Here is a 27654-nt window from a genome sequence, read left to right as displayed (position 1 = left end):
AAAAAAAAGAATCCTGAAACTACACAGTGACTGGGGATTGTCTTTTGTGCACTTAGGTGTCATACACCAGCAATATAAAATTCCATATCTATAAACATGATGTGTTTTATGTGACACTGTGATTTGCCCATTGCTCGAAGCTCAAAACAGAAAGAATAGCAGTGAACCATCTCAGAATGGTGTTTAATATGTTGTTGACATGTACGTTTTAGTTCTAACATCACATGAGTGTGACTCCAGCAGTTGTGTTAAACATGTGCCCTGATTTATTGGAGCATTCATTATTTTTAGGGCTTCAGAATGACACAAAATGAGACCTTAGAAGAACTAATCATCAGGAAGCTAATGAACTGACAGTAAAGTGTACCTGTTTGTGCTGCTATTCTCAGGGTACATCTAGAACCACCACAAAAAGTGGCCAAGTGATCCACTATTGCACTGCAGAGACAAATGGGTAAGAGTTCAGCTAATGCCTAAGCGAAGCAGTTTGTGCAGTGTTGATGGCTTTAAAGACCCAACATGAACCTGCTGAACATGAACAAAGACAGATTAAGGACTTGACAGCACCAAGATAAAATCACTGACATGCAGATACTATGTCTGATACTTCTTATATACATGAGGGGATTCAGACAGAGGAAAACCAACGCTACAGTAGGCAACATATACATTAAGAGTCAACTTTAATTGCTGAAGCACTGAGTTTCAAGTGCCACACAATAGCCTGAGTGTGGTGTAAAACGTCAGTGCTGTTCATTGGTCAGATTACTGTGTTCAACATTTAAGAGGGATTAAAAAGGTGGATGGGGGATCTGTAAAAAGTGGTATAGCCTACATAATTCAGGATGTGGCTTAAAACATGAACTTTAAAGTCATGTGCTTTACAAAGCGTGCTACCTGACCAGTATTTGGCAGTCTTTCTGTGAGTTTTTTTTGTTGCATCCAGACATATAACACAACAGGGGACATACACTTAAAACAAGCCAGACCTATTAGCTTTGTCAATGCTTGTTAGTAGTATCAAATAAATGAGTAACAACAAGTTTGTTATTAATAATTAGAATTGAAAATGCTTCATTTAAAATTTGAGACTGAATCAAACATTATGAATATTTATGCAAGGGGAGGTGGTTTTCAAACTAAACTGTTTCAGTCACTTCCGCTCCCCTTCACACCACTTTCCTCTGCCATCTCTCACTCTATTAGACAGTTACTCCCCACATCTTCTCATAGTCTCTGTGTATCTTACACAACATTTTCCTCTCACACTATTGTAGGAAAGTGCTCCTTTTTGTCATGTCACCCCCACTTTTTGTCACTGGTACTGATGTTTTTCGACTGATCTGCAGTGAGTCCCTGCTAACCAGGCCCCAATGCCAGTGCTCTTTCCCTAAAACAAGCTAAAAGGTTCTAATTGTAACACAATCAATTGGGACACACTTTGGCACCCATGAAAGACCCTAGTAAGTGGTACCCCTGGTACCTAGAGCATGGGTACCAAAGAGGGTCCCTAAGTGCTGCAATATGTACTATGCCACCCTAGGTGACCTCCATACAAATCGATGCAGCCTGACATCGCAGACTGTGTGAGAGAAAACACAACATGACACACTCACTGTGTGCCATGCAAAAGTTACTGCATGTAATTTATGTAATTCACCCTTACAACAGGCCTTGTAGCCCTAAGTCAGGGTGCATTATATTACACATGAGAACATATCTGCATGAATAGATATGCCCCTGTGCTGTGTAGTTCAATTGCTAGATGGTTCAAGTGAACCAGGATGCCATCTTAAGTATATGTACTGGGCACTGGTAATTACTAGTTCCCCAGCTACATGATGGCTTTACTGAAACCTATGCTGTTTGGTATCAAACACCTTTTCTTAACAAATCTGTGCTGATGCCATACAAGATTTATTATGACCTGCACCCATAGGTCAAATTAGAGGTGCCCTCTGAAACCCTGCCAGTCCTCTAGTGTGCTGGCTGACTGGTATCTACCAGCCTGCCACCGCTGACAGGTTTTTGAGCCCCTGGAGGTCAGAGCCCCCGCTCTCTGAGTCCAGAAGCAATGCCTTCTCCGTAGGAAAGTGTTCACACCTTGGATGGCTTCAACGCCCCTACTGACTTTGATATGCTACCCTGGCTTTCCCCACACCTGGGAGATGCCACCCCCTGCCTGAGGCCCATTTGGCACCAAGACAGGTGGAGATTAGCTATGCAAGTAGACTTGTTTCACCACCAGGCCTGTCACACCCCTGAGGTGGGCTGCCTGATGTGCTTGACGAAAGAAGAGTTCCACCATTTTGTTTTTGGTGGAATTAGGAACTCTGGATCAGGATTATTACCACTTCCTACAGGAAGTGGTCATATAGGGGGTATAGTCACCCCAAGCGTAAGTAGTCTATTGGCTACTACCCTTCACTCTCCTTAATGCCCCTACATTCAGTATTTACAGAGCCCCCTGACACCAGGAACTCAGATTCACCTGACTATAGAAGAAGGACGAAGAAGAGATGAGGAACGCAAGAACTGTGGAATAGCTGTGGACGTGGCACCAAACCTTGTCTGCCTGCTCCTGTCCTGACAATTGCAAAGACCTGACTCATACTGCAGCTGTGCATCTTCCAAAAGCCTTGTAGTGCTGCCAGCACTTCGCCAACCTGTCAGCACCTCCCTTGAAGTGGAGGAGCCACTTGCCTGCAGGCATGACTGCATCATCCGGTTCACTGATCTGATGACCACCGGGTCCAAAGATGCAGCAGCCATCCAGGAGGAGGTAACGGAGCTTCGGGAGGTCATATCCATCTGCCCACCACGTTTGGAGACATTAGGACCCCCAGGAGCTGCCCTGCACCAATACCCCGGGTACTGGACCCCTTGCAGCAGCCTAGTCTTGTTTAGTGTCCAGTCCAGACACCAACACCTCCAAGACCGACCTTCCGACGTGGGACATCTAAAAGAAACACGTTAGTGATAGATTCCTTACCTTAGAATTACCCCCAGATGTCTGACTAGATCCGGAAAGTTTTCGTCAGCAGTACCCCTGCACGTTAGAAGGTGGCGACGTGCAGCTCCGCGTCCGTTGTTGGTGTTGTGGTTGCCGAGATGACGTCGCGGCAGCTACTTAGTCGCTGTCCCCGCACGCTGACGTCAGTTCTTTCTTTTTCTGTGCCAGCAAGCGCAGATCGGAGAGAGCGGTACCCCCGGTCACTTTCGGCCGGTGTTTTTGGAGGCTTTTTGTCTTTATTTTTCGATCGACTCCTGGTGCAGTAGGGAAGCCCGGGGACTGTCATCGCATGATGTCGGTGACGGACCCGCAGAGCGTGTGTCTTTACTGCCTGGAGCACGACCATGACCCCAAGTCGTTCTCCGACTGCCGGGCCATGGCGCCGAAGACTTTGTGGGAGCGGTCCCGAAAGTTGCTTGAAGTCCGGCAGTCGACTCCGCACCGTTCAAGGTCCCAGTCCCGTGGGAGGTCGAGGGACCGGTAGCGGAGCCACCACCACGTTCATCAGGATCGAAGTCTTCGCACTCGGGGTCAGGTAAGACGAAGCGTTCCAAGAAGTCGAAGAAGCGCTATCGCTCTCCGACTTCCCCTCGCCCATCACGCGACGCAGCTGAGGATGTGGGTGTGCCTCCCACGCGGCACCGGCGGAGCCTACGCAGTCGCCGCCGGCCTACCTGCCCTTCCCGGTCCGTCGGCAACTCCGGCCCAGCTGCAGGAATTTCTGTCAGCCATGGCTCGCCTCTTTGGGCTGTCGGGCCCTGCCGGTGCGCCTTTGGGCCCCGCGGGCCCGACTGGGGGTTCTAGCCCTTTACTGCCGAAAGTTCCGGCTCCGGCATCGCTGTCGACTCCGGCCCCGACACCGCATGACCCCCAAGCCTGGATCCCGGTCAACGCCGGTTGACCTTGTGACACCTCCACCGACGTCGACGACACCGGCACCACCTTCGACGTCACCCAGCCCACGTCGCCCCCGGTTTCAGCCCCGATATGGATACGGCGCCGGACCGGCGTCACTCGACGCCGATTCCGCCGCCGGTGGGGGATTTCTATCCCTTTGTCTATCCTCCTTATTTTCGGCCTGTTTATCAGCCTTCGGAGGAAGGGGAGAACTGGGAGGGGTCTTAGGACCCTTTCACAGCACATTGTGAGTTTGACCCGGACTGGGAAGAGGAGTTGAGGGATGTCAGTGGTCTTAATACCTCGCCTGACTTTGGCATGCTGTCTCCTCCTACCGTGGCTACGGAGGAGGGTGCAAGTTACGCAGTGGTGTTGCGTAGGGCGGCCGAGGCCCTTCACCTTGAGCTCCCTACAGTGGCCGTCAGGACTAACCTCCTGACAGAAGTGCTTCAGCCGGCAGCTACCTCTACGGAGCCACTGCTGCCTTTTAACGATGCACTTTCGGACATTCTTTTGGGCACCTGGTCCAGGCCCAACACAGGGGCTCTTGTGGATAGGAACGTGGCCCGACGCCATCGCCCGGCCCCGGGCAACCCCCTTTTCCTTTCCCAACACCCCACCCTTGAGAGCTTAGTTGTCCAAGCCTCTGCGTCCCCGAATGCATTTCTTACTGCACCACCGACCGGACAGGGAATCCAAGAAACTGGAGGAATTTGGTAAGAAGAATTTTTTTTTTTTCGCCAGTTCAGGGCTGCGGTCTGTGAACACCGCATGCCTCTTGGGCCGTTATTCCCACTCTGTGTGGGATACGGTGGCGCACGTGCTGCCTCAATGTCCGGAGGAGGCCCAGACAGTGCTCTCTCAAGCTATTGCTGAAGGGAGGGATGCAGCCAAGTTCACTATTCCTCGTTGTGGCCTTGACACCGCCGACTTGCTGGGCAGGGGGATTTCCACGACAGTGGCGCTCCGTTGCCACGCCTGGCTGAGGACAACTGGTTTTTCTACGGATGTCCAGAACACTTTGATGGACATGCCCTTTGATGGCTATCGCCTTTTCGGCAACAAGGCAATTGGAGCGCTTTAAGGACTTGCTGGCTACGGCCAAGACCCTGGGCCTTTCCGCCACGCGCCCTCCTCCGCCTTCTGCTTTTCGCTCCTTTCATGGCGACGCAAGGGGCACCCCGACACGTTTGTTTCAGAGCCACAGGCCGGTGCAGCAACAGTCTCAGCGCGGACGTGGGACCCGCCGAGCCGGGTCAGGGGGCCAGCGGGCAGGTCAGTCCACCTCCACACCAGCCACCAATGCCTCCAAACCTTCCTAGTCCGGTTTTTCAGGCCCATCAAATGCCAGTGGGCGGCAGGATTGGCCATCACCTCCCCCACTGGAGCACCATCACTTCGACAGGTGGGTTTTACAAATAGTCCAAAGGGGCTACTCCCTCCCCACCGATACTACCCCTTCAGCCATGCCACCGCATGTCGGGGATCAGTTGGCACTTCTTCAACAGAAGTCCTGGCCCTCTTGGCCAAGGGGGCCATCGAGCGCGTTCCTGCGCCAGAAATAGGACGCGGTTGTTACTCCCACTACTTTCTGGTGCCCAAGAAGGACAAAGGCCTGCGTCCTAACTTGGACCTCAGGGACGTCAATTGCTTCCTCCGGAAGGAGAAGTTCAAGATGTTAACTCTGGCTCAGGTCTTATCTACCCCCAACCCTGGAGACTGGATGGTAGCGTTGGACCTGCAGGACACATATTTCCAAATTCCGGTCCTGCTTGCCCACTGGCATTACCTGCGGTTTACGGTAGGCAACGAGCACTTTCAGTTTACCGTGCTCCCCTTTGGCCTTACCAGCGCCCCTCGGGTGTTCACGAAAGTGATGGCGGTGGTCGCAGGTCATCTGCGCAGATCAGGTGTTCCAGTCTTCCCCTATCTCGACGACTGGCTGTTGAAGGCGCGCTCGCCCCGGACAGTTGTCTCCCACCTCCAGACTACGGACGACCTCCTGCATTTGCTGGAGTTCTCCATCAATGTGCCAAAGTCACACTTGATTCCCTCTCAGAAGCTCCTCTTCATCGGAGCGGTTCAGGATATGACGCACTTTTGGGTCTATCCTCCCGAACGGCGAGTCCAGGATATTCAGGCTCTGATTCCGATCTTTCAGCCTCTATCCTGGGTTTCGGTCAGATGACCCTGAGGCTGCTGGGCCTCATGGCCTCCTGCATCCTGCTGGTCGATCATGCCAGATGGCATATGCGGGCTCTGCAGTCAAACCTGAAGTTCCAGTGGGTGCAGCATCAGGAGAACCTGCCCGATTACGTCCAGATCTCGGAGGGCACTGCTAACAATTGCAGTGGTGGCTCACGAACCGGCATTGGGTCAATGGCGGATCCCTCTCCCTTCCCCAACCGAGCACACAGTGGTGATGGATGCTTCCCTCCTGGGATGGGGCGGCCATATGGGAGAGGCGGAGATCAGAGGTCTGTGGTCTCCGGCGGAGTCAGGCTCCATATCAACCTTTTGGAGCTTCGGGTGATCCGACTTGCACTGAAGGCATTCTTTCCCTCTGTCAAGGGAAGAGTCATGCAGGTGTTCACAGACAACACCACCGCCATGTGGCACTGCAACAAACAGGGTGGGGTGGGGTCGTGGACCCCATGTCAGGAGGCCCTGCGTCTCTGGACATGGCTGAAATATCAGGGCATTTCCCTTGTGGTTCAACACCTGGCAGGTTCACTGAACTCCAGGGGGGACAAACTCAGCCACAGGTGCATGATGGCTCACAAATGGCGTCTTCACTCGGAGGTGGCGCAAGGTCTCTTTCAAAAATGGTAGAGCCTTGGTTAGATCTATTGGCCAACGAAGAGAACGCGCATGTCAACAGTTCTGCGCGTTGGAATTTGCAAGGCGGCACTCGCTAAGTGACGCTTTTTGGCGCAAGTGGAGTTGTGGACTGTTGTACGCCTTTCTGTCTATACCACTTCTGCCCAGAGTGCTGAAGAAGATCAGGCGCAACCGGACTCAAGTCATGCTTGTGGCTCCGGACTGGGCTCGAAGAGTTTGGTATCCCGAGCTACTCAGTATGACCATCGATCCCCCGATCCGACTGCCTCTTCGGGAGGATCTTCTGTCGCAGCAGCAGGGGACGGTCCTCCACCCAAACCTGTCCAGTCTCCACCTCCTTGCATGGAGATTGAGCGGCAGCAGTTGATTCCTTTCGACTTGCCTCCTGAAGTCTGTGATGTCATTCTGGCAGCCAGGCGTCCCACCACTAAGTTGGTATACGCCTGCAGGTAGAACAGGTTTGAGGCATGGTGCACAGCAAAGGCTGTGGATCCCCTTTCTGCCCCTCTTTCAGAAGTCCTTCTGTTCCTCCTTTCTTTGGCCCAGCAGGGTTCTGCTCTGGGCACTATCAAGGGCTACCTTTCTGCTATTTCAGCCTTTCTTAGGCTTCCTGATCAGCCCTCTCTTTTCAAGTCCCCTGTTGTAAATAGATTCCTCAAAGGCATTACTCCTCTTTTCCCTCCTATTCCCTTCGTAATGCCACAGTGGGACTTGAACCTGGTTCTCACATATTTATTGTGCACTTCCTTTGAGCCTCTTCACAACTGTCCTCTTCGTCTGTTAACTTTGAAGACTGCTTTCCTGGTTGCCATCACCTCTGCTAGGAGAGTATGGGAGCTCCAGGCTCTTTCTTACAACCCTCCTTTTCTGTCTGTCCATCCGGACAAGGTTGTGCTCAGAACACGCCGATCCTTTCTGCCAAAGGTTGTCACTGCCTTTCACATCGGGCAAACCATCACTTTGCACACCTTCTTTCCGCCTCCACATCCTTCCAGAGACGGAGAGAGGCTCCACCGTCTGGACCCAAAACGTGCGCTCTCATTTTATCTGAATCGCACACAACAGTTCCGGGTGGATCACCAGCTCTTTGTTGGCTACGTAGGCGCCAAAAAAGGTTGGGCCGTACACAAGCGGACTATCTCCCGATGGGTCTTTTTATGTATTAAAGCCTGTTATTCTCTGGCATAAAAGGAGCCTCCGGTGGGGCTGCGTGCCCATCACACCAGGGCGACAGCTGCCACTATGGCATTGGGACGTGGTGTCCCCTTACAAAGCATCTGTCAGGCAGCTACGTGGGCCTCGTTGCACACTTTTACTAAACACTATTGCCTGGATAGCCAAGTCCGAAGAGACATCTTCTTTGGCTGTTGTGTTCTCCAGGACTTCCTGGTGTGATCTTGGTTCGCAGACCCACCACATGGGTTGGTAATCTATTCTAAGGTAAGGAATCTATCACTAACGTGTTTCTTTCAGATGAACAAGTTACTTACCTTCGGTAACGATATATCTGTAAGAAACATTAGTTAGTAATAGATTCCTTAACGCCCCGCTCATCCTCCCTGTTCTGCGAACTGATTTCTAGGGTTAAGGTCATCCCTGTCAGGGCCCTAGTTTCAATGCACCAGTGGTCAGCATCTTGCATGGCTCTGCATTCCTGGCTCGGAAAGTCGTGTACAGAACTGACGTCAGTGCACGAGGACTGCGTCTAAGTAGCTGCCGCGACGTCATCTCGGCGAACAACGGTCGCCGAACCGCACGACGCAACCATCCGACGCGCAGGGGTACGGCTGACAAAAACCTTCTGGATCCAGTCTGATCCCTGGGGGTAATTCTAAGGTAAGGAATCTATCGCTAACTAATGTTTCTTACAGATATATTGTTACCGAAGGTAAATAACTTGTTCATCAGCGCCAGAGAGGATTTCTTATTTTTTTTTTTTTAGTGTTTATTAGTCTTTATTTCGACCGCACTGATCATAAAAGACAATAAATATTTACATCACCAAAGAGTACATGTGTAAAATCCAGTTCTCAACAAGGACTATGCATAGAAATATGATAAAACATGTTAAAAAGACAAGCAATTTATATATCAATTAAAAAAGCTTATACAGGCTTTTTTTAACAGTAAAAAAAGTAAAATCGGTGCAGGCTAATAACGATTCATATAATATTCTATACCAGCGGGTCCCAATACTGATTAAGAAGTATAATAAATATCTGGGCTGGAGAGCTAAGCAGAAGATAGTGTCTAACTAAGCACTGTCGCAGTCTGCTTGCTTTCAATCTTGTGTCTAATTCTCCACACCCAGCCTAAAAACTTTGCTATAGTGATCACAATTGCCTCTTGTGTCCTGGTCTTCAATATTCGCAGAGCAGTAGCACTCGACCTAGTACTCAAGTTCAGACAGATTGGTTTGAGCCATTTGCTCCGTGGAGAACTTTATGCTGGGCATACAAATAATATGTTAGGGATTGTTTCATCCATACTCTGACAGAGTGGGCATTTACTATCTTGAGAATGGTGCCAGGTTTTGGTGAAGGCTTTGGTCGGTAACGTTCCTATCCGGAACTGGAAATAACGTTTCCTGTCAGTGGGCTTGGTTATAAAGTCCCAAAAGTCTTCATACAGTGGGTCCGGCTTGTGGGCTAGAAAGTTACTGGTCAAAGATGATGAGTTAGAATGACAAAGATTTCCAGTTCTAATCATAGCCCAGTAAGCTTCTTTAAATGCTTTTTTGGGAGGAAACATATTATGCACCGGGTCTTCCCATAGATGCCTCATGCCCATATTCACCAGGGAGCTTTTCACCTGTTGTAACCATCTAATCTTGTGAGAGGTATCGGCATCACTGATGTCTTTGAGAGCTAGTGCATAGTGGGCTAATTACGAGGTAGACCAAAGTCTTCTCCAGTAGACCAATGGTCTGAACCTAGCAACCTCTACTAGGGAATTGGACCCCAAATCAGAATATAAAGGTATAAGAGGTGTACTTTGGGGGAGGCCTACCAAACCTCTCGGAAATCTTTTTTGGGCCTGGGCTAGTGAGGACAGGTTTTCAAAACCCCAAAGTTCCGCCCCATACAGAATAGAAGCCATAACCTTGGTATTATATATCTTAAGTGCAGGACGAACCGGCTTTGTCTGGGAGAGCCTGTGTTCTTTCAAAATCACTCCTGCAAGCTGGGAATGCTTAAGCGCCAGTCTAGTTTACGGCCTATATTTACTCCAAGGTAAGTAAAGAAATCTGTTTGTTCCAATGGCTCATTGTTCATAACAACCCTTGACTTGATTACTTTATGTTTGTGCAACACCATAAATTTAGTTTTGATCACGTTTACCAATAACTCATGTTCCTTACAAAATAACCCAAATCGGGTCAATTCTCTCTGCAACCCAACTTGAGTTTTTGATAAAATTAGGGTATCGTCCGCGAACATGAGTATTGGGACTTTTATTCCAGCAACAGAGGGTGCATCGGTGGAGTACTCTGAAAAATAATTGACCACACCGTTTATAAACAGTGAAAACAGGGTGGGGTCCAGTACACACCCTTGACGTACCCCTTTGAGGATTGGAAATTTGGGGGGTAGTGTTCCCTTGAGCACCCCAGCGAACCTGCGTGTAATTGGATTTGTGCAGTTTAACTACAAGCTGCAAGAGCTCGGGGGTAATCCTATGTCACTCAGTATGGCCCAGAGTTTGTTTCTCGGGACCGTGTCAAATGCTGCTTTGAGATCTAAAAAGGTGGCATAAATAGTTCCACCCACTAATAGTACAACACGCCAGTAAATTGAGACAAAATAAAAAACGTGGTCAATTGTACTTACGAGGGCCCTAAAACCTGCTTAGAAGGGGGATAATATGTTGTTCTCTGCTATCCAGATCTGAATTCTGTTCAGAACCAATCTAGCCATAATCTTTAGGTGGAATCGATCAGGCTGATTGGCCTGTAATTACTGGGGCTTGAACGGTCCCCCTTCTTGTAAATAGGTAAGATTTCGGCTCCTCACCAGGAATCGGGGATGGGAGCTCCTCTGGCAATCACATATGCGAGAATCAGAATGTACTTGAACCAATTAGCTTTATCAGATAAGAATAGGTCCGCCGGGATGCAATCAGGACCGGGGGCCTTCCCTTTGGTGCTGAATTTACGGCAGTTTCCACTTCTCTCAAGGAAAATGTTACTGGTGAGCCTACACTTGGAACTAGGAAGGGGGGTATATTCTCAGCGACTGTAAATTGATTCTCAAAGAAGGATACCCATTGGTCCGGGGCAATGTGGTTTGAGGGGCACTGCCTTGGCCTCCTCTACTCCGTTTGACAAGCTGCCAAAATGATCGCATGTTTTTCATTTTGCTAGCTTGCAAAAGTTCCTTCCACCGTTGTTCATCCCATTCCTTATTTGCTAGTGTTTGCGTGGATTTATACTGTTTACATGCTGTTCTAATCCTGCCTAGGTCATTATTTTATTGCCCGGGGCAACTGCTTGTATGCTACCTTGCAACCCATGTTATACCAGTGGTCATGCTTAAATGAAGATCCCTTAGGGATTTTAAAGGGTTTAACAAAGAAACACCTGATGTTTTCAAACATGGTCTCGTGAATTTGAGTGATATTAAGGTTGATTTCATCCTGACTGTTAATTTTTTGAAGAAGGTCTAGTGAGTTCATCACCTCTGCTTTCATGTTGTCTAGGGTGCTTTCATTCTCGACAATCTGGGACCATTTGATCCTCCTCATATCATTACTGATTATAGCATCAGCGGTCTCAATTTCACCGACTGGGGGCAAGGGTGTTACGTAACCTGAGCCTTTGAGTTTTAGCAGCAATGGATTGTGGTCACTTTCATTCCTTACACAGACCTTCATATCCACTAGTGATGACCAATTCTCTATATTAATAAAGATGTAGTCTATACGACTGCTTCTCAGACCGTTGTTGTAAGTATGAGATCCTAAGCGGTCGGAGGGTGTACGGCTATTTGCTGCCCTAACTGCCCTAGCTAAAAGCTTTCAGCTGGAGCGCTGCCTCGGTCCACTTTTTAATTGGTGGTATCTCCAGTCAGGGTATACCCCACTGAGCATCTTAGTCAGCACTAAATTTGCTATCCTCAGAATCCAAAGGCTCGAATGTAGTATTAAAATCTCCTGCTATGATTATGTTGTTCCCTTCACCCATTCTGACTAAAAAACTGTTAAGGTCAATGATTGTCTTAGATGACCTGCCACCCACCAAGCCCCTAGCATATATGTTAACTATAAGTAAGTTGGGGGGATAGTTAGGGTAGATATGTATTGCCATAATGTCAATGTTATCAATCTCCATTTCCACTATCTTATAGGCAGAACTCTGCCTTACCCAAATTGTTAGCCCTCCTGAAGGTCTGCCTTTATGACCACCTACTGCTAATTTATGAACATTTAAATAGCTAAAATGGTGAACTGGAGCTAATGCCCAGGTCTCTTGGAACACAATAATATCCTGTGTTTCTATAAAGTCTGACCAGCCAAGTGATGGAATCTTATGGGTCAACCCTGCTATGTTCCACAAAGCTATTGTCATTAAGGGTGTATCTTGAAAGCCTGTGGTTTTGCCTGGGCTGGCCTCCACAGTGTTGCCCTTGTTGGAGATGACTGGAACTAAGACATGATTACCTTTTTGGCTAGGAGGTACAATCAATAATAGTGTTGAGATCCTAGGCAGTTCTTCTACACAATCCGTCCCATCAAGGCCAGTGCTAGGGGGACATCTTATGCAGTAACTTTCGGCCCCTCCTGGTTGAGTAACTACTAGGGATCTGTCTTTGGGGCATAAATCTGTTAAAAGTCAATCTATGTTTTGAAGGGACGAGTCCCCGATACAACTTGGTTCTGGGGCATTAAAGGATAGGTTAGAAGCAAAGTTAGGAGGATTCAGTTTCAGCCTAATATTTGTGTGTATCATATGAGATGTTCTTAAATCAAAAGCCACCAGATTTTCCACCAACAATGGGGAAACAAGGGTAAGACACACATAATCAGAGTTGTTATACTTAGATGAGTATCTTACAACGGAGGATATGTCCTCCCTGATTATGGATTTGCACTTACGCACATGTCTCAACCACTGGGTACACTTGTTGGTCAGGGACTGCTCATCCTCCTTAATTAGGCTAGGCGAACATTTTGGGACATTAATCAAGAAGATTTGTGATTGGAGGATCGAAGAAAAGATTTGTCGTGATTGCTTACTCTTGCAGGTAAGGTTACCCTGGGCTGAACATTGGGGCGAAAAGGAATGTGCATTTTTCTTCTAGTGTGTGCATTGGGCAAACTGTAGGATCTATTCACTGGCTCTACGAGGGTGGCAGGATTCTGCATGATATTTGGGCCATAAGTCGGTTGTTTGTTGAACTTTGCTAGTTGTCCGTTGGCTTTGTTTTTGATAATTGGACTGCATGATTTTCCTTTGGTGATGTTAGATGTTCTACAAACTTGAATCTGGGGCAGAGCTTCCACGGCTGAATAATCTTTACTAGCTCATGTGTTTAGTGCTATGGAGAGTGTGTTGATCATACCCTTTAGTTCATTAACTTCCTCCATAAGTTGCTTAGTCTGGGCCTTTAAATCAGTTATCTGGTTTCTAAACATAGCTGTACAAGAACACAAAAACCTATTAGTTGTATCATCACAACTGATACTTTCACCTTCTGGCCTCTTGGAACTCTGCTGGTCATTGTGTTCCTCGGGGATTTCCAGTAGGGGTAAAAATCTATTTGAACATATAATGTCAGACTCAGTGGTGCATGTTAAGGGAGGGTATGAGCTTGGCAGAGAGGAGTTATTACTCTCTTCAAGCAAAGTATGTTCGTGAATAGAGGCTTGTTGGCCCTTTGAAGAGGATTTTTTAAATATATCAGGAATTGCCGGAGTAGCTTTTTTGGAGGTTGTGGCTAAAGAAAGGGGGGTGCACTGGCCACATTGGAAAAACTGCACGGGCCGGATGGGGCAAGTAAAATCTCCTCACAATCACCAACGAGGTTAACAATGCAATCCATGACAGCATGGGTTTTACAGAACGATTGTTTAGATGTTTTTTTTGCTTTTGTGCCTTTCTTCACAAGCCCCCTACCCACTATCCAGAGCTTTCCTCTTCCCCATTAGGTTATTCCAGAATTGTTAATTAGAGACAGGCCTCACTGTATTGTTAGAAGGAAGAAATTAAGTAAAATGCTGTGGCAAAGACAAAGACAGTAAGTTGTAAACCAGAACTTGCCTCGCAATAGAGTTAAGACTACTTAAAGCATTGACCACCAGCCAAAGGAATGCATATACTAACATATACAATGATTGAGGATATGGTTCCGTTGCCCGTGGCAAGGAGAAAAAGTACATTTGGGGTCGTGGTCCGGAACTGCAAATGAAAAGCGAGTCACAGAGGGGTCGCCCTGCCTTGTCTCAGACAGGCGCAGACGGGCCCGCGCGCGACCCACGGCCGAATTTAAAGCGCCTCCTGGTGCTTTCGGGTGACACAGATGTCGCGGTGGCCGGGCAAGGCAGGCTGGGCGATGTAGTCCCCCTGGATCTCCCGGTAACAGCAACAACAGTAGGGGTGTAGGTTGAAGCGGGACCCGTGACGGATTTAAAGCGCCTCCTGGCGCTTTCGGGTGACACGGTGGCCGGGCAAAGCAGGCTGGGCAGGGTAGTCCCCCTGGACCCCCCGGTAACAGCAGCAGGGATGTAGGTTGAAGCGGGACCCACGCTGCGGGAGCCCACTGCCGGATTTATAGCGCCTCCTAGCTCTTTCGGATGACACCGTGCCCGGGCAAGGCAGGCTGGGCGATGTAGTCTCTCTGGACCTCCCGGTAACAGCAACAGGGATGTAGGTTGGAGCGGAAAGGCTAAACAGCTCTGCTGGGGGAGGGGCACTGTGCTATGTCACAAATGGCAGCCTTGATCGAAAACAATAAATAAAAAAAAGGCCCAAATTATCCTAAACTCAACGGTGGTATCAAAACTCACATCGAAGGGATGAGGGCAACCCCCCGAGTCCCTTCCAATATCCGAGGGGGCGTTGGAGGTCGAGTAATGGTGCCCGCTTGACTTCAGATCTTCTTGCGCATTCCGGAGCCCACCCGGCCCAGCACCGCGCCCAGCGAACAGCACCGCCAACGAACAACCAACAGGGACACCACCAGCACCTCTGTATTTCCCCCGTGTTTCTCCCGTCGCCCAGAGCCAGCCACGCCGTAAGCAGTGCGCCGGCTGCAGCAGCGGGTCTCTGTCGTAGAGTGGCTCTGGACCAGTATCACGTCTTGTGTGTCTGTCCTGTGGCTGACGGGTCTGCTTCTGCTCACCAACGTACTTGATTCCTTTAGTGTTACTGGCAGCTGTGTGTTAGCTGGTTCTGGCAGTGGTCTGCTGCAGGACGTGGGGAAATGAGGCAGCCCTGTCGCAGAAAATGCTGATCAATCCGCGCCCTAGAGGTTTGTGTACCTCAAAACCAACGACAGTAGTCCAGCTGTCCTGCTCCCATCTCCAGGTCGACCCCAAAAGTGCGAGCCTACAACACAAGCTGCCCGCCAGACAAAACACATCTACACCTGAGCCCCACAGTCCGAGTCTGAGCCTACTAACGGTGCACCATTGCTCCAGAGACCTTCAATAACCAAGCCCCCCTTTGGATTCCTACTCACATTGTTCTGCTTAGAGGTTTCTCCATAGACTTCAGTGGTAGCGTTCGAGGCTACCCTTGCGACCAGCACATCTGCACCCAGACACACCTGGGCAGGCAAACTCAAACTGCTGGTGGTTCTAAGGACCTAGGCTCCTACTTACTTTAAGTCTAAAAGAACAGTCCTGTAAGTCGTTTGCAAGTGACTCTATGCAGTGTACGTTTCTTCCATAGAATAACATTACTGTGTTCGAGGCTCATGCGTCAAATCTGACAGCTGTATTTTCTAAGTGTTTAAATATCGCTCACTTGAAAAGTACTTACCTAATCTTATATATCTTAGTGACTACATTTAAATAAAAATCTATGTTAAATGTTGGATAATCGCTAACTCAAAAAGTACTTACCTAATCTTGTAGATCTTGGTGTCCACATTTATATAAAAATCGAATATATTTTTCTAAATTGGTGTCTGATTTCCTTATTGCACGTGTGTCTCATTTATTGACTCTGTGTGTGAAACAAATGCCTAACAATTCCCTCTGATAAGCCTAAGGCTGCTTAACCACACTACTACAAATAGAGCACCTTGGGATTGTCAAAGCAAGCCCCTGTACACTAATACGGGGCACCTGAACTCTGCACAGTGCACCTAACTGTGGTACACCACTATAGAGAGAGCCAGCTTCCTACATCTGTCTTGCCACTTCTTCTGCACATACTTCTGTTGATTTCTTTCACTTCACCACCCCCAACACACAACCCACAAACTGACCTTTAAGCACTGCATTTTATTGTCCTTTAACACAGTCAATATTTTGACTTTAGAACCACAATTTCAATTGCCAAACATTTGACCATTGCTCTATGCGCTTTGCAGAGATGCTAAAGATTGCATGTGTTTGAAGTCTGATCCTTTTATGACCCTCTATTAGTCACTGTCAGACATTCACACTGGTTGTATGTTGGAACAACGAGTTTCTCAACAACGACTCCCTAAACCACACGGCCTGTACTACGACCACTTCTCAACAACCATTTCCTTTACCACGGATTTTTGTGATAAACGAATGCATAGTGAACCCCCCTCTTAAATCTATTCCCAACCCCTCCGACTCCCTAAAATCTACCCTGTATCTCCCACCTTCCACCCCTAAACACTTACACAAACCCCCCAACCTCCTAATAACTAACACTAACTCCTCCTATCCCCGAAAACTAACACTAACCCCACCCACTCCCTAAAACCTAACTTGAAACCCTCCCACCCTCTAAAAACTATCATGAACCCCCACCCCCTAAAAACTAATACGAACCCCCTACACCCTCAAAACTAACTCCAACCCTTCCACCCTCTAAAAACCAACTCCAACCCCTCCCACCCCCTAAAAATGATCACGAACACCACAACCCCTAAAAACTAATACGAACCCCCCCACCCCCTTAAAACTAACTCGAACCCCGCCCACCTCCTAAAATCGATCACGATCCCCAAACCCCTAAATAATAAAACGGACCCCCCACCACCCCCTTAAAACTAACACTAATACCCCCACTCCTTTAAATCTACCCCAAACACCTCCCACCCCCTTAAAAAAACGAACATACAACCCCCCTCCCCACCCCTGAACCCCACTTACCTCTCCTGTTTCTCCGACGCTCCTCGTGACTGCCCATTCCGAACACTAGACCGTTTAAGCCTGAACCATGTGTGGTTCAGGCTAAGCCGTTGTTTGTGCAAGTCGTTGTACGGCTATTATGACTCCGGAGTTGTTGTAAAGGATGTTTCCCTCGGCAGTGATCTCCTCACAGATGCCAGTGAGATCAGATGATGCAGAATATCAATAAACTAAAACTTCATGAGATTTTCTTACTATGTAAATTGTTCCATTTCCTAGCTCAATTATCTGTTTAGTATATCAAAATGAAAATGTGATTCTTCTCAATAAATCGGAAGAAAAGTAAAATAGTGCTGCCATCTTGTTCTTTCTTAGGTTTTCGGAAGCCTGGGAAGTTTGTAAAATTCTAAATGAGCAATCAGGTTGGAATGAGCTGGCCAGAGCATGCCTTCACCACATGGAGGTAGAGTTTGCAGTACGTGTTTACCGGACAATTGGAAATGTTGGCATGGTGATGTCCTTGGAACAGATCAAGGTAAAAATTCATTCGTGCATGGGCAGAAAATATATAATTTAAAGCAACATTTCTTTTGAATTTGTAATTATGTTGATGTATTTATGTCCATAAGTGAGCCATTTATTTTTATTGGTTCCCATATTATTTTGCTGTCAGAAATGTGAGTTTTTTTTTTTTTGTTTTTTTTCTTTGTCCTCATCTTCACCAAAGGTGGAACTTGCGTAGGCCAAAACAAAAAGAATGGCATATAAGACATTGACAAGCTTACTCAAGAGATAGTTGGAAGGGGTCTTAAAGTAGATAGATACTAACCATGAACCAACAGCTATGTCTTGTGTCCAGCCAGCCTTAACATTTTCTAATGAACACAACACACGTCAACCAGAAACCGCTTCCACCAAAGCTAAAATCCGCGTGAGAGTTGGCATCGATGCCATGCGGCATTAGCAGGGAAAAAATACCATGGCTTCGTAATCATCGGACCTGGGGGAAAAAAAACAAAAAACCCCAGGCTGTCACTGAGACCAATCAAGTAGGTGCCAGAAAGCTCTTTTACTCAAATTGCCGGACCTAAGCAGGTCTATTTTCGAGATTTGTAGCATTGCCGACTGCCAATCATATAGAGAAGGTGGAATTGTCTCTTTCCAGCGCTTGCATATTTCCCTACGAGCCAATAGGATGGAATAAAACACAAGATCTTTTGCTGGACTTCGCTTCTGATCCACAGTCCCAAATATTACTAATCGCAAGTCCACAATAACAGTGAAACCCACGGCCAAAGAGAGTTTAGTGCTGATGGAATCCCAAAAAGGTGACAAAAGGGTGCACTCAAAAAACATATGGGCATCAGAAGCCTCAGCTAAACCACAACGGGGGCATGCCACCGGAAATCCCGGAGTAAATTTAGAGAGCCTCTGAGGAGAATAATATGCCCTGTGGATGGTGAAGAGATGATTTCTGCGGAGCCAGGCAGGCTTAACCAGGTCCCACAAGGTGTTACAAGACATACGCCAGAGTTCATTCAAATTTTCATTAGGCAATAGGGTGCCCCACAGATGATCAGGAAATTCCCCATCTATCTCGTCCAAAATTAAATTATACCAAAGGGAAACTTCTTTGGATTGAGGTGCTCTGTCCAACAACGTTGACACAAGTAGGCTATTTCCTCCTAGGGGCATGTTGAAACTCCGAGGGGTACTGGATGGATATGACTGGGCCCAACTTGAGATTTGTATGTACTTTAATCTAGAAAGGTTTGGGCCAACCTTGTTTACCAGATACTCCCAAGGAAACACTGAGTCTTCCAAAAACAAATCACCCCATGATTGAATACCGGCATCCTTCAGTGGAATTACCAAGGTATCATTAGTCCAGCCGGGGGGGGATGGAAGGTTCCATATTGGAGATCTATTTGAAAAGTACCCTAGTTTGATAACAGCCCTAAGGTTAAACCAGGTTTTGGCTAAGCCGTGGAGCACCTTCAGCTTGATTTTTTTTTAAAACTTGGGGTCCCCAAACTTAAATAGAAAACCTGACTGCCCAACTCCTTCACACTGTAATAGGGCTGAAAACATATTCCCTATTCCATGTACAGATGGCATTTTAGCAACATTCGAGCGTGTGTCATCTGGAAGGCCCAAAAATAGATCTGGAGGTCCGGACCAGCTAGTCCACCTTTCTCCCTTCGCCGTCTGAGTTTTTTCCATGCTAACCTCACATTTTTATTTTTCCAGATGAATGAAGAAATATCGCTCTGCATCTTACTAATGAGCGATGCCTCAAAATATAGTGGAATGGTGTTAAAGATGTAGGTCAATTTAGGCAATATGGACATCTTTACTAAGTTAGCACGGCCCAAAACTGTTAGGGGGAGATGAACCCAAGATCCCATTAACTTCCGGCATTCTTTAGCAACAATAGAAAAATTCATAGAAGCGATCTTATTTATATCTTTAATAATTCTAATACCTAGATACCTCAAGTTGTTGCTCATTTGCTCATTGAATCCAGAGAGGTCGCTGTTCCATGCCATGATTTCAGTTTTGGCAGAGTTGACCTCATATCCTGAAATACTTCCAAATTCAAGAGCTAATTTAATAATTGCAGGGAATGCCGTACTAATCTCCGATGTCATAATCAAGATATCATCAGCATATAACGACACCCTTTTTTCCCAATCCCTATATTTAAAGGATTTGATATTATTATCCTCTCTAATTTTTTGGGCAAAGGGCTCAATAAAGATATCGAAAAGGAGCGGAGAGAGTGGGCATCCCTGTCGGGTTCCTCTCGTAATGGTGAAAGGGTCGGACAGACCTCCATTAACCAAAACGGATGCAGGGGGATTATGGTATAGGAGCTCGACAGCTCTGCGAAAAGTGCCACCAACGCCAAACCTCTCCAGGGCCCCCGACAGGTACAACCAGTTGACCCTGTCGAAGGCCTTGGCGGCATCCAGCGTCAAGATAGCTAGGGGTAAAGATGAACTTGTGGCCATATCTATAGCTCCTATAAGGTCATACGTCAGCTCACAGAGCTGGCGACCCTTAACAAAACCTTTCTGGTTAAGGTGCAATACAGAGGGGACGACCTGACCCAGTCTCTTAGCCAGCAGTGATGCAAAGATTTTATAATCTGCATTAAGTATTGAGATTGGGCGGTATGAGCCGCAGTCAGTTGGAACTTTGTCTGGCTTGAGAATGAGAGTGATGGATGCATTATTCCAAGAGGAAGGCGGTAAAACGCCTTCCTGCAGGATTTGATTGAATAATCCCGTAAGGGAAGGCGCAACCTCTACCACCAGATGTTTATAAATCTCGGCGGGCAGGCCATCAGGCCCAGCCGCTTTACCACTCTTACAACTTTGAATCGCCCCGATAACTTCATCTACAGTGATTACACTTTCTAAAGATAGTGATGTCATGTGTGGGCAGTAACAAGGTTACTTTTCTGGACGCAAGGTCATCCAGAGGAACATGGCGTCAGCAGGCTAGCTGTCGCGGTACTCCGCTCCGGGTTCTGAGCTCTCGCTAGAGCGCCACGCCCCCAGCTGTGATGCGGAGACGCTGAGCGTGTGATCTCCTCACCGGCGAACCCTGGGGTTAATGCTGCCGCTTTACGAGCTTGATTTTGCTCGTTCTGTATCTGTTTAACTGGCGAACCCTGGGGTTAATGCTGCCGCTTTACGAGCTTGATTTTGCTCGTTCTGTATCTCTCCTGGTGCATCGAGGTTTTGCTGTGTTTGCAGTGTTTGCTGGACCCCTGCATGCGTTTAATGTGCCTAGAGAGAGGCACTTCAGCCGCGCCGGAGCCTTATCTCATCTCACGGCCGGTCGGCGCGGCTTTACCACAGGTATTGAACCTGTGGCATTGGGCCGCCCTGGAGCTTCGCCGCGGGAGGCAGGCGAGATATTTTCAGAGGGATCTTTTTGCCGACAGTCTTACCCGGGGAGGACCACCAGATGCTACAGTGAGTGCAATAACTGGGAGGGCTGGGAAAGCAGGAAGAGCCCCACGAGCTACGTTTAAAATACCTGCAGTACCCACGGACCAGCCAAGAGATCAGGCAAGAGAGGAGGTGGGAGCTGGCAAGGGGGGAGCAGGAGGCTGCGGATATTTCTCTGCTCCCAATAGTGTGTCATCCCGTTTTGTTCCCTCCCAAATAAATGAGTGGGGGGCCCTCAGTGGTGTGGTAGCCACAGAATCTATCTCAGAAAACACCCTAGAAGGAAGCATTCTTAGTAATTCTAGCCTTCGCCCTCGCCCTTACCCTCATTCCAGGCAGCCCCCCCCCAATGCTCTAGACAGCTTAGACAATCTACGTCTACAATTAGTAGGGGGCGGAGGGGGCAGAGTGGGTCAAGAGATCCTAGCAACATTAAGAGAGGTAGCCCAGCACGTAGTAAGGGGGGAAGACAAGTTACAGATAAGGAGGATGGGAATGGGTGTGTAGCCTCCTCACAGCAAATATTGGAGGCTGTAGCATCCACCCATCCTACCACTCAAGTCTTAACAAGAGTGAGCCATGAGTTGACATCTAAAGCGTCTTCCCAATTAGGTATAACATCGCCTATTAGAAATTCTTCCTACCTCTCTACTGTGGTTAAGGCTAAACTTGATCTTAAAACCTATGATGAGCAGCAAAACGATCTCCAGGCTTCTCTTCCTTTGGTATCCAATGCCCCCCAGGCTTCCTCTTCTTCTATTCCTATTGCAAGTACACCTCCTGATCTTTCACCCTCCTCATTATTGTCAATGTTCTCAAATTTATCTGCCGACATTAAAAGAGGATTTGAAGAATCAACGATCATTCAGAAAGAAATCCGGTCATACTGTGAGACATTAGACAAAAAGATAGATGGCCTCCTTACTAGGACTGGTGTATTGGAAGAGTCAGTCGCAGGGTTGTCTGTAGAGATGGACCGTGTAAAGGAGGAGGTAGACAAGTTGAAAAATGTGGACTCAGCTCTAATAGACAGGATGGAGGTGTTGGAAAACAACGGGAGGCGTAACAATATCCGCATCCTGAATGTGCCTGAAGGCAATGAAGGGCAGGATATTAAGTCATATATCATCCAACTATTAAAGAAGTCTCTCAACTTTGATCATTCTGAAGAGCTCCTCGCTACGGATATCCAACGGATCCATAGAGATCCATTCAGACGCAACTCACAGAGGATTAAGCTCCGTAAAATTCTAGTGAATTTCCACACCTATGCCTTAAAGGAATCTATCCTGAATCTGGCTCTTAAACAAAAATCACTTACAGGTTCTGGTTTCACATACCAAGTAAGATCTGATCTGTCCAGGGTTACGCTAGACAGGCAATGGGAGTTGGGCAGGAGAATGGAGGCTTTTAGGAAACTAGGGGCGACCGTGCAGATGAACTTCCCAGCAGCCCTGAAGATAATGTTAAATAATAAAATGCATAACATCCGTTCAGTAGAAGCAGCTGATGATTTACTTAGGGTTATGGGGGGGGCCACGGGGGGCACAGTTTGATAGATTGAATCATCTTTTTTTTTTTTTTCTTTTTTTTGGCCTCTCCTCTTTTTGCTTCCCGGAGAAGGAGGGAAGTGCTTAGTCATAACATTTGTAAACTCAATAAAGTTAATAAAAGCAAGAATAAGCTATGAAGGGAAGAGAGAAAAGGGAAAGGAAAGTAGAGATTGATAGGTTAATGAAGGGGGGAGAGGAGAGAGAGGAAGAAGAGAAGAAGGAAGAAGAAAGAAGAGAAAAAAAAGGAAAGGGGGAAAAAAAAAGGGTGTGGCAAAATAGGAAGAAATAGGACAAAAAAGAAAAGGTAAAAAATGGGGGGGGATAGGGACTTATTCTCTTAGGGTGGATTTCTTTTTTTTTTTTATAATTACTTAATTACTTAATTATCTCCCTTATTATGTAGGCATAGAAGATTCTTTTTTAAGTAAGATTTTCCTTAGTCTTCCACATTTCACATTTCACATTATCTCTCTTTTATAGCGGGGGCTCTAGCTCTCAGCAACCCGTAAATCACTTTAATCTTGACTTTTTCACTTAGCAGTGGCGCTCAGCCGAGGCTCAGATAGGGGCAAGGGTACCACTATCCGGACTGTTCCGGCTAGACTACACACGGGTTCCTCAGGGGTGGGGGGTGGGGTTCTTTGGGTCTTGGGGGGGTGGGCAAAAATTCACTATAAAATTTTCCTCATTTTCTGCCAAGCTGATAATCCTTTTTCTTTCTTTCTTTAAAGTAAGGACAAACCACATATGTGGTTATAGGGGTCACAGGTCACCCTATTTATCTATCCATCAGTATATATTGAGAATGAATGGCTAACTTACGGATTTTTTCCTGGAATGTTAATGGTCTGCGCACTAAACCCAGAGCAAATAGGATTCTTCAATATCTACGGGATATTGATGCGCAGATCATTATACTCCAGTAGACACATTTAACTAAAATGGAGATACTTGAGATCGCAAACAAAAACAGATGGATAGATCAGTTAGTCTGTACGTCCCAATCTTCTAGCACTAGGGGAGTTTCTATCCTTTTTAAAAAGGCGAGCAATGCTAGATTAATTTCGCAGAAAACTGATCCTGCAGGTAGATGGGCAATTGTCTCAGTGATTATAGGAGGTACATCTTTCACTATAGCCGGGTTCTATGGGCCCAATAGAGACGACCCCTCTGCTTTGGAAACACTATTTTCTGAACTTCTGCACTTCCCTGAGCCTGTTATTCTAGCAGGGGATTTTAACATCGTTCTTGATCCCTTATTGGATAAAACCCCCTCTAGTCGTCAACAGGGGATGTCTAGGTCTAGAGTGTTCCTGCTCAAATGCATGGGTCAATATGGATATATTGACATCTGGAGAGCAACAGCTGGCCTGAAACCTGGATATTCATTTCGAAATTCTAAATACCGTCATAGTTCCAGGATCGATTTCTTTTTAATTAACACAGCTCTACGTGATTCAGTTAAAAATATCAGTTATTTTCCCTCTCATTTGTCAGACCACTCTGCTGTTCTGCTCGAGCTTGTGGATGTGATTCAATCTTCGACCAGGTCCTGGTCTTTGGACCGTTCCTTTCTTTCATCACCAGACGATATTATAACTCTAAGACTAGACACAAAGGAATTTCTGCAAGCCAACATTGGTTCAGCCTGCTCCTCTATGGTATGGGATGCTCTTAAGTGTTTTCTGAGAGGGGTCATAAAGAGCAAGACAGTATATCGTAGGAAGCAATATACTCAGGAAGTCTCTAGTATAGAGGCTAATCTGACATTATTGCAGAATGAGTTAGACTCCCACGGTGATGGCCCCAACTCCAATATATTGCGTGAGAAACTCGTTGCTTTAAGGGGTGAATTGGCCTCGTTGCTAAATCAGCGTACTTTCCAGAGGTGGGAGGCGAGTAAAATTGCGCACTTTGAATTTGGAGAAGGCGCAGGTAAACTGTTAGCCTGGAAATCTAGAACGGACAGGTCACGCAATAATATCAATTCTATTGTAACCAGTGTTGGGAAAGTATCTTCTGACACAGAGATAAGATCTGCCTTTAAAAATTTCTTCCAAAACATCTACCAGGAGGATAAAAACATTTCCCCTGAGGAAATAAAAGATTGGCTAAATGGCATTACGTTACCATCATTATCTTTAGAGCAGAAATGTGAGGTTTTGTTGTGCAGCATTTGCTACAAAGTAACAGAAGATCAAATCAGTTTAAACTGGTATGAAAAGATTCACTGTAAGTACGTGTTCTCTCTAAGTACTTACTTGTTCTCTGTAGTTAGTCCACTGTCATGTTGAGAGCTGTGATATCCATCTGCTCTCTATAAAGAAAATTAGAGTGAACTTTAGTCTCTGCGATGTCACCAAGTGTGGATATTTGAGTACAGTTTATGAAGAAAAAAATATTTAAATGCTGTTCTTTAGCGTATCATAATCCATTCTGAATTTATATAACGATCTGCACATCACCCCAACCCCGCATCTACCACTCCATACCACAGCATAGTTAGATGTCTTTGAGTTTCGACACATATTACAATTAGTCACTGAAATAGTTGAAGCTTACCAGTATCTGTGTAAAAATATACACTTGATATATTTTGCTCACCTTTGCACTCAAAATATACATTTGAAACATTCTAATGATCATCCAAACAACTAGGTTTGTTCACATATAACATACAGGATAAATTGGGATAGGAACAAATCATGATTTTAGTTCAGATTCACAACTGTACATTTAAATTACTCTTGGATTAGAATATCTCTGAACTCCCTCATAAAATATAGTGTTAAATCTTGTCTACTGATGGATGCAGCAAAGAGTTATACTGGCTAAAAACACAGCAACATTCCCAACCCCCAACCCTCCACCCACTCCAACTCCCCAATCAAGTTGTAGATAACACTCCCATGTACATATAGAATAACATTGAACACAGGGGAATCCTCCCATAGGGATGCAGAAACGCCGGCACACTCCTGTTTGGGATTGCAGATCCTCTATTTTTTTCAAAGGTGGATATGAGTATTTATCTCCTTTAATATATCTAGAAAATAATTATCAAATATTTTTAATTTTGATACATTGTAAAAGGTGAGGGTACGCCATTAGATAAGCGGACAGTTAACAGTTCTAATAGTATAGAATGGCCAGTCCTCCTACTTTTCGGAAGTATAATTTTTTCAAACTTATTCTAGGATGGCCTTTGCTACATAGAAAGCTACTAATCATTTCTTCATTTTTTTAAGCAATATTTTCCAAAATGACAACTGATCATAAATTAATTTATTCAAGTCATTATAATTTTGAAAAACCAAAATACTTAGATTTTTTGGGGATCTTCATTGTAGTACTGGGCTTGGGAGCGTGGTAAAACTTGTGGAATGTAAAATTCCCAGCTCACTTAATGGAAGTTCTAGTTCTATTAAGGACATGGAGGCGAGGATTATTCTCAATTTTCTTTATTTTATTAATATACAGCAGCCTTAATATAACCATAAAGAACTAACTTTCTCAGAAACTACAGAGAAAGGAATAAACAAAGTATTATCCAATCTCACTGCTTGCTGTCATTTACAGTCCTTTTTAAACTCCTATGCCCTCTTTCTTCATGCGACAGAGGCCCTCTTTGTGCCCCATATTACTCCAGTTTAGAGGTTTTGTTTCCTGCAACAGTAAACTCCTTTAATGTACCTTGGTCCACTCCATCAGTGAAGAGTGTCAGTTATATAACCACACATTTACTTTTTGCACACATTTAATAATTTTTATCCTGCATTGTAGAATGTACAAATAACTTTCTATTTTTTGTCAAAAATCTTTTTATTCAGCAATATGAGTAAGAACACATATGAAATACAGTGGGCTATACAGAACCCAGAATCGAAACTGTCAGCTAGTGGAAGTTCAGTTGCACAAGGCTCTAGGTCTGCTACAGTCCCCCTGTGGTCTTAAATGCTGAGAGCCATTTTATACCGGGTGTTTAGACCCCGGAAAGGACCACATAAGTAACGAGAGAAACAATCAAAAATCCCAAAACAGGGATCCTTGCCCCATCCCTCCCCCCTCCCCAACCCTGGTGGTGATGAAAACCTCATAGGAGGAAAATACGGCACGTAGGTGAAATGAGTATGTGCTATTGCAATAGCGGGGTCAAAGCTAAGCGTGAGTTAGTGAGCGATGTAGGCAGTTCGTGACATGGGAATTAGAGCTGGAATAGGTGCATGGATCTCAAGGAGGGAGGTTAAACCGTCGAGGGTAAGCCTCTAGAAAGGTAAGATACTAGTGGGTCCCACCTAGTGTCAATGGACTTAAAATCATCCCGGAAGATGTCCACCAGGCGCTCCATAGAGAGGATTCTCCACAGCCGTGCATGCCAAAGCGAGATCACCAGCGCGGCCTTCTTTTTCCAGGCAAATGCTATCATGAGTTTCTCTGCCCCTAAGCATGCCCACAAAATCGATTTATCGGATTTTGTTTGGTGCTTCAGAGCGGGGTCCCTAAGGCCAAGCAGTATCCCCTCCACGGAAGTCGGGATGGGGTATCCTAGGATATCTTTAATATGAGAGAAGATTTCTTCCCAAAAAGAAAGATTGAAGGGGTAAGGGTACCATCCTAGTAGTGTCTTGTAGTGCGCTTCCCGTAGAGCTATCGAGTGGTTAAGTTTAGGAATGTCGCCCCACAAATGTTTCCATTCGTCATCGGTGACCACCCGACCCAGCACGTGCTCCCAGAAGGACATATAGCGCTCTTGGGGTGTGTGTAGAGTGGCAGGTAGTAGGGCATATAAGGAGGAGATCGCACCCTTTATGCTTCCTGCCTTGAGCACCAATCGTTCCATGGCCGTAAGCTCCCTAGTAGCAGCATCCCTAATGTGAGGGAGGGTAGCCCAGTGCTTGAGTTGTAGGTAGTGATCGTGTTCCTTGTGTGAAACCAGGAATTCCCGTTTGCAGGTGTCAAATGTCTGTACTTTGAAATTGTGGAATAGATCTGACAGTTTCAGACAGCCGCCCTCCCGCCAACAATCAAAGGGTCCCTCATTCATTGACGGTGGAAAGGCCGGATTAAAATGGATGGGGTTGTAAGAAGAGGGGAAAGTGGTCCAGCCCTCCCG

General features: G+C 46.4%; 1 protein-coding gene across 1 annotated transcript in view; it reads left to right on the top strand.

Annotated features, from left to right (window-relative positions):
* WDR19 (WD repeat domain 19) overlaps positions 1-27654 on the top strand; it is a 992607-nt gene that overhangs the window by 425470 nt on the left and 539483 nt on the right. Inside the window, exon 18 of the mRNA XM_085642250.1 lies at positions 17402-17561. Coding sequence (XP_085498376.1) covers positions 17402-17561 — 160 coding nt within the window. The remainder of the gene's footprint in view (positions 1-17401; positions 17562-27654) is intronic.

The sequence above is a fragment of the Triturus cristatus genome, chromosome 2_2 (genome assembly GCF_964204655.1).
Source record: "Triturus cristatus chromosome 2_2, aTriCri1.1, whole genome shotgun sequence".
NCBI classification, from domain to species: Eukaryota; Metazoa; Chordata; class Amphibia; order Caudata; family Salamandridae; genus Triturus; species Triturus cristatus.
This window is presented reverse-complemented; position numbering and strand designations above follow the sequence as displayed.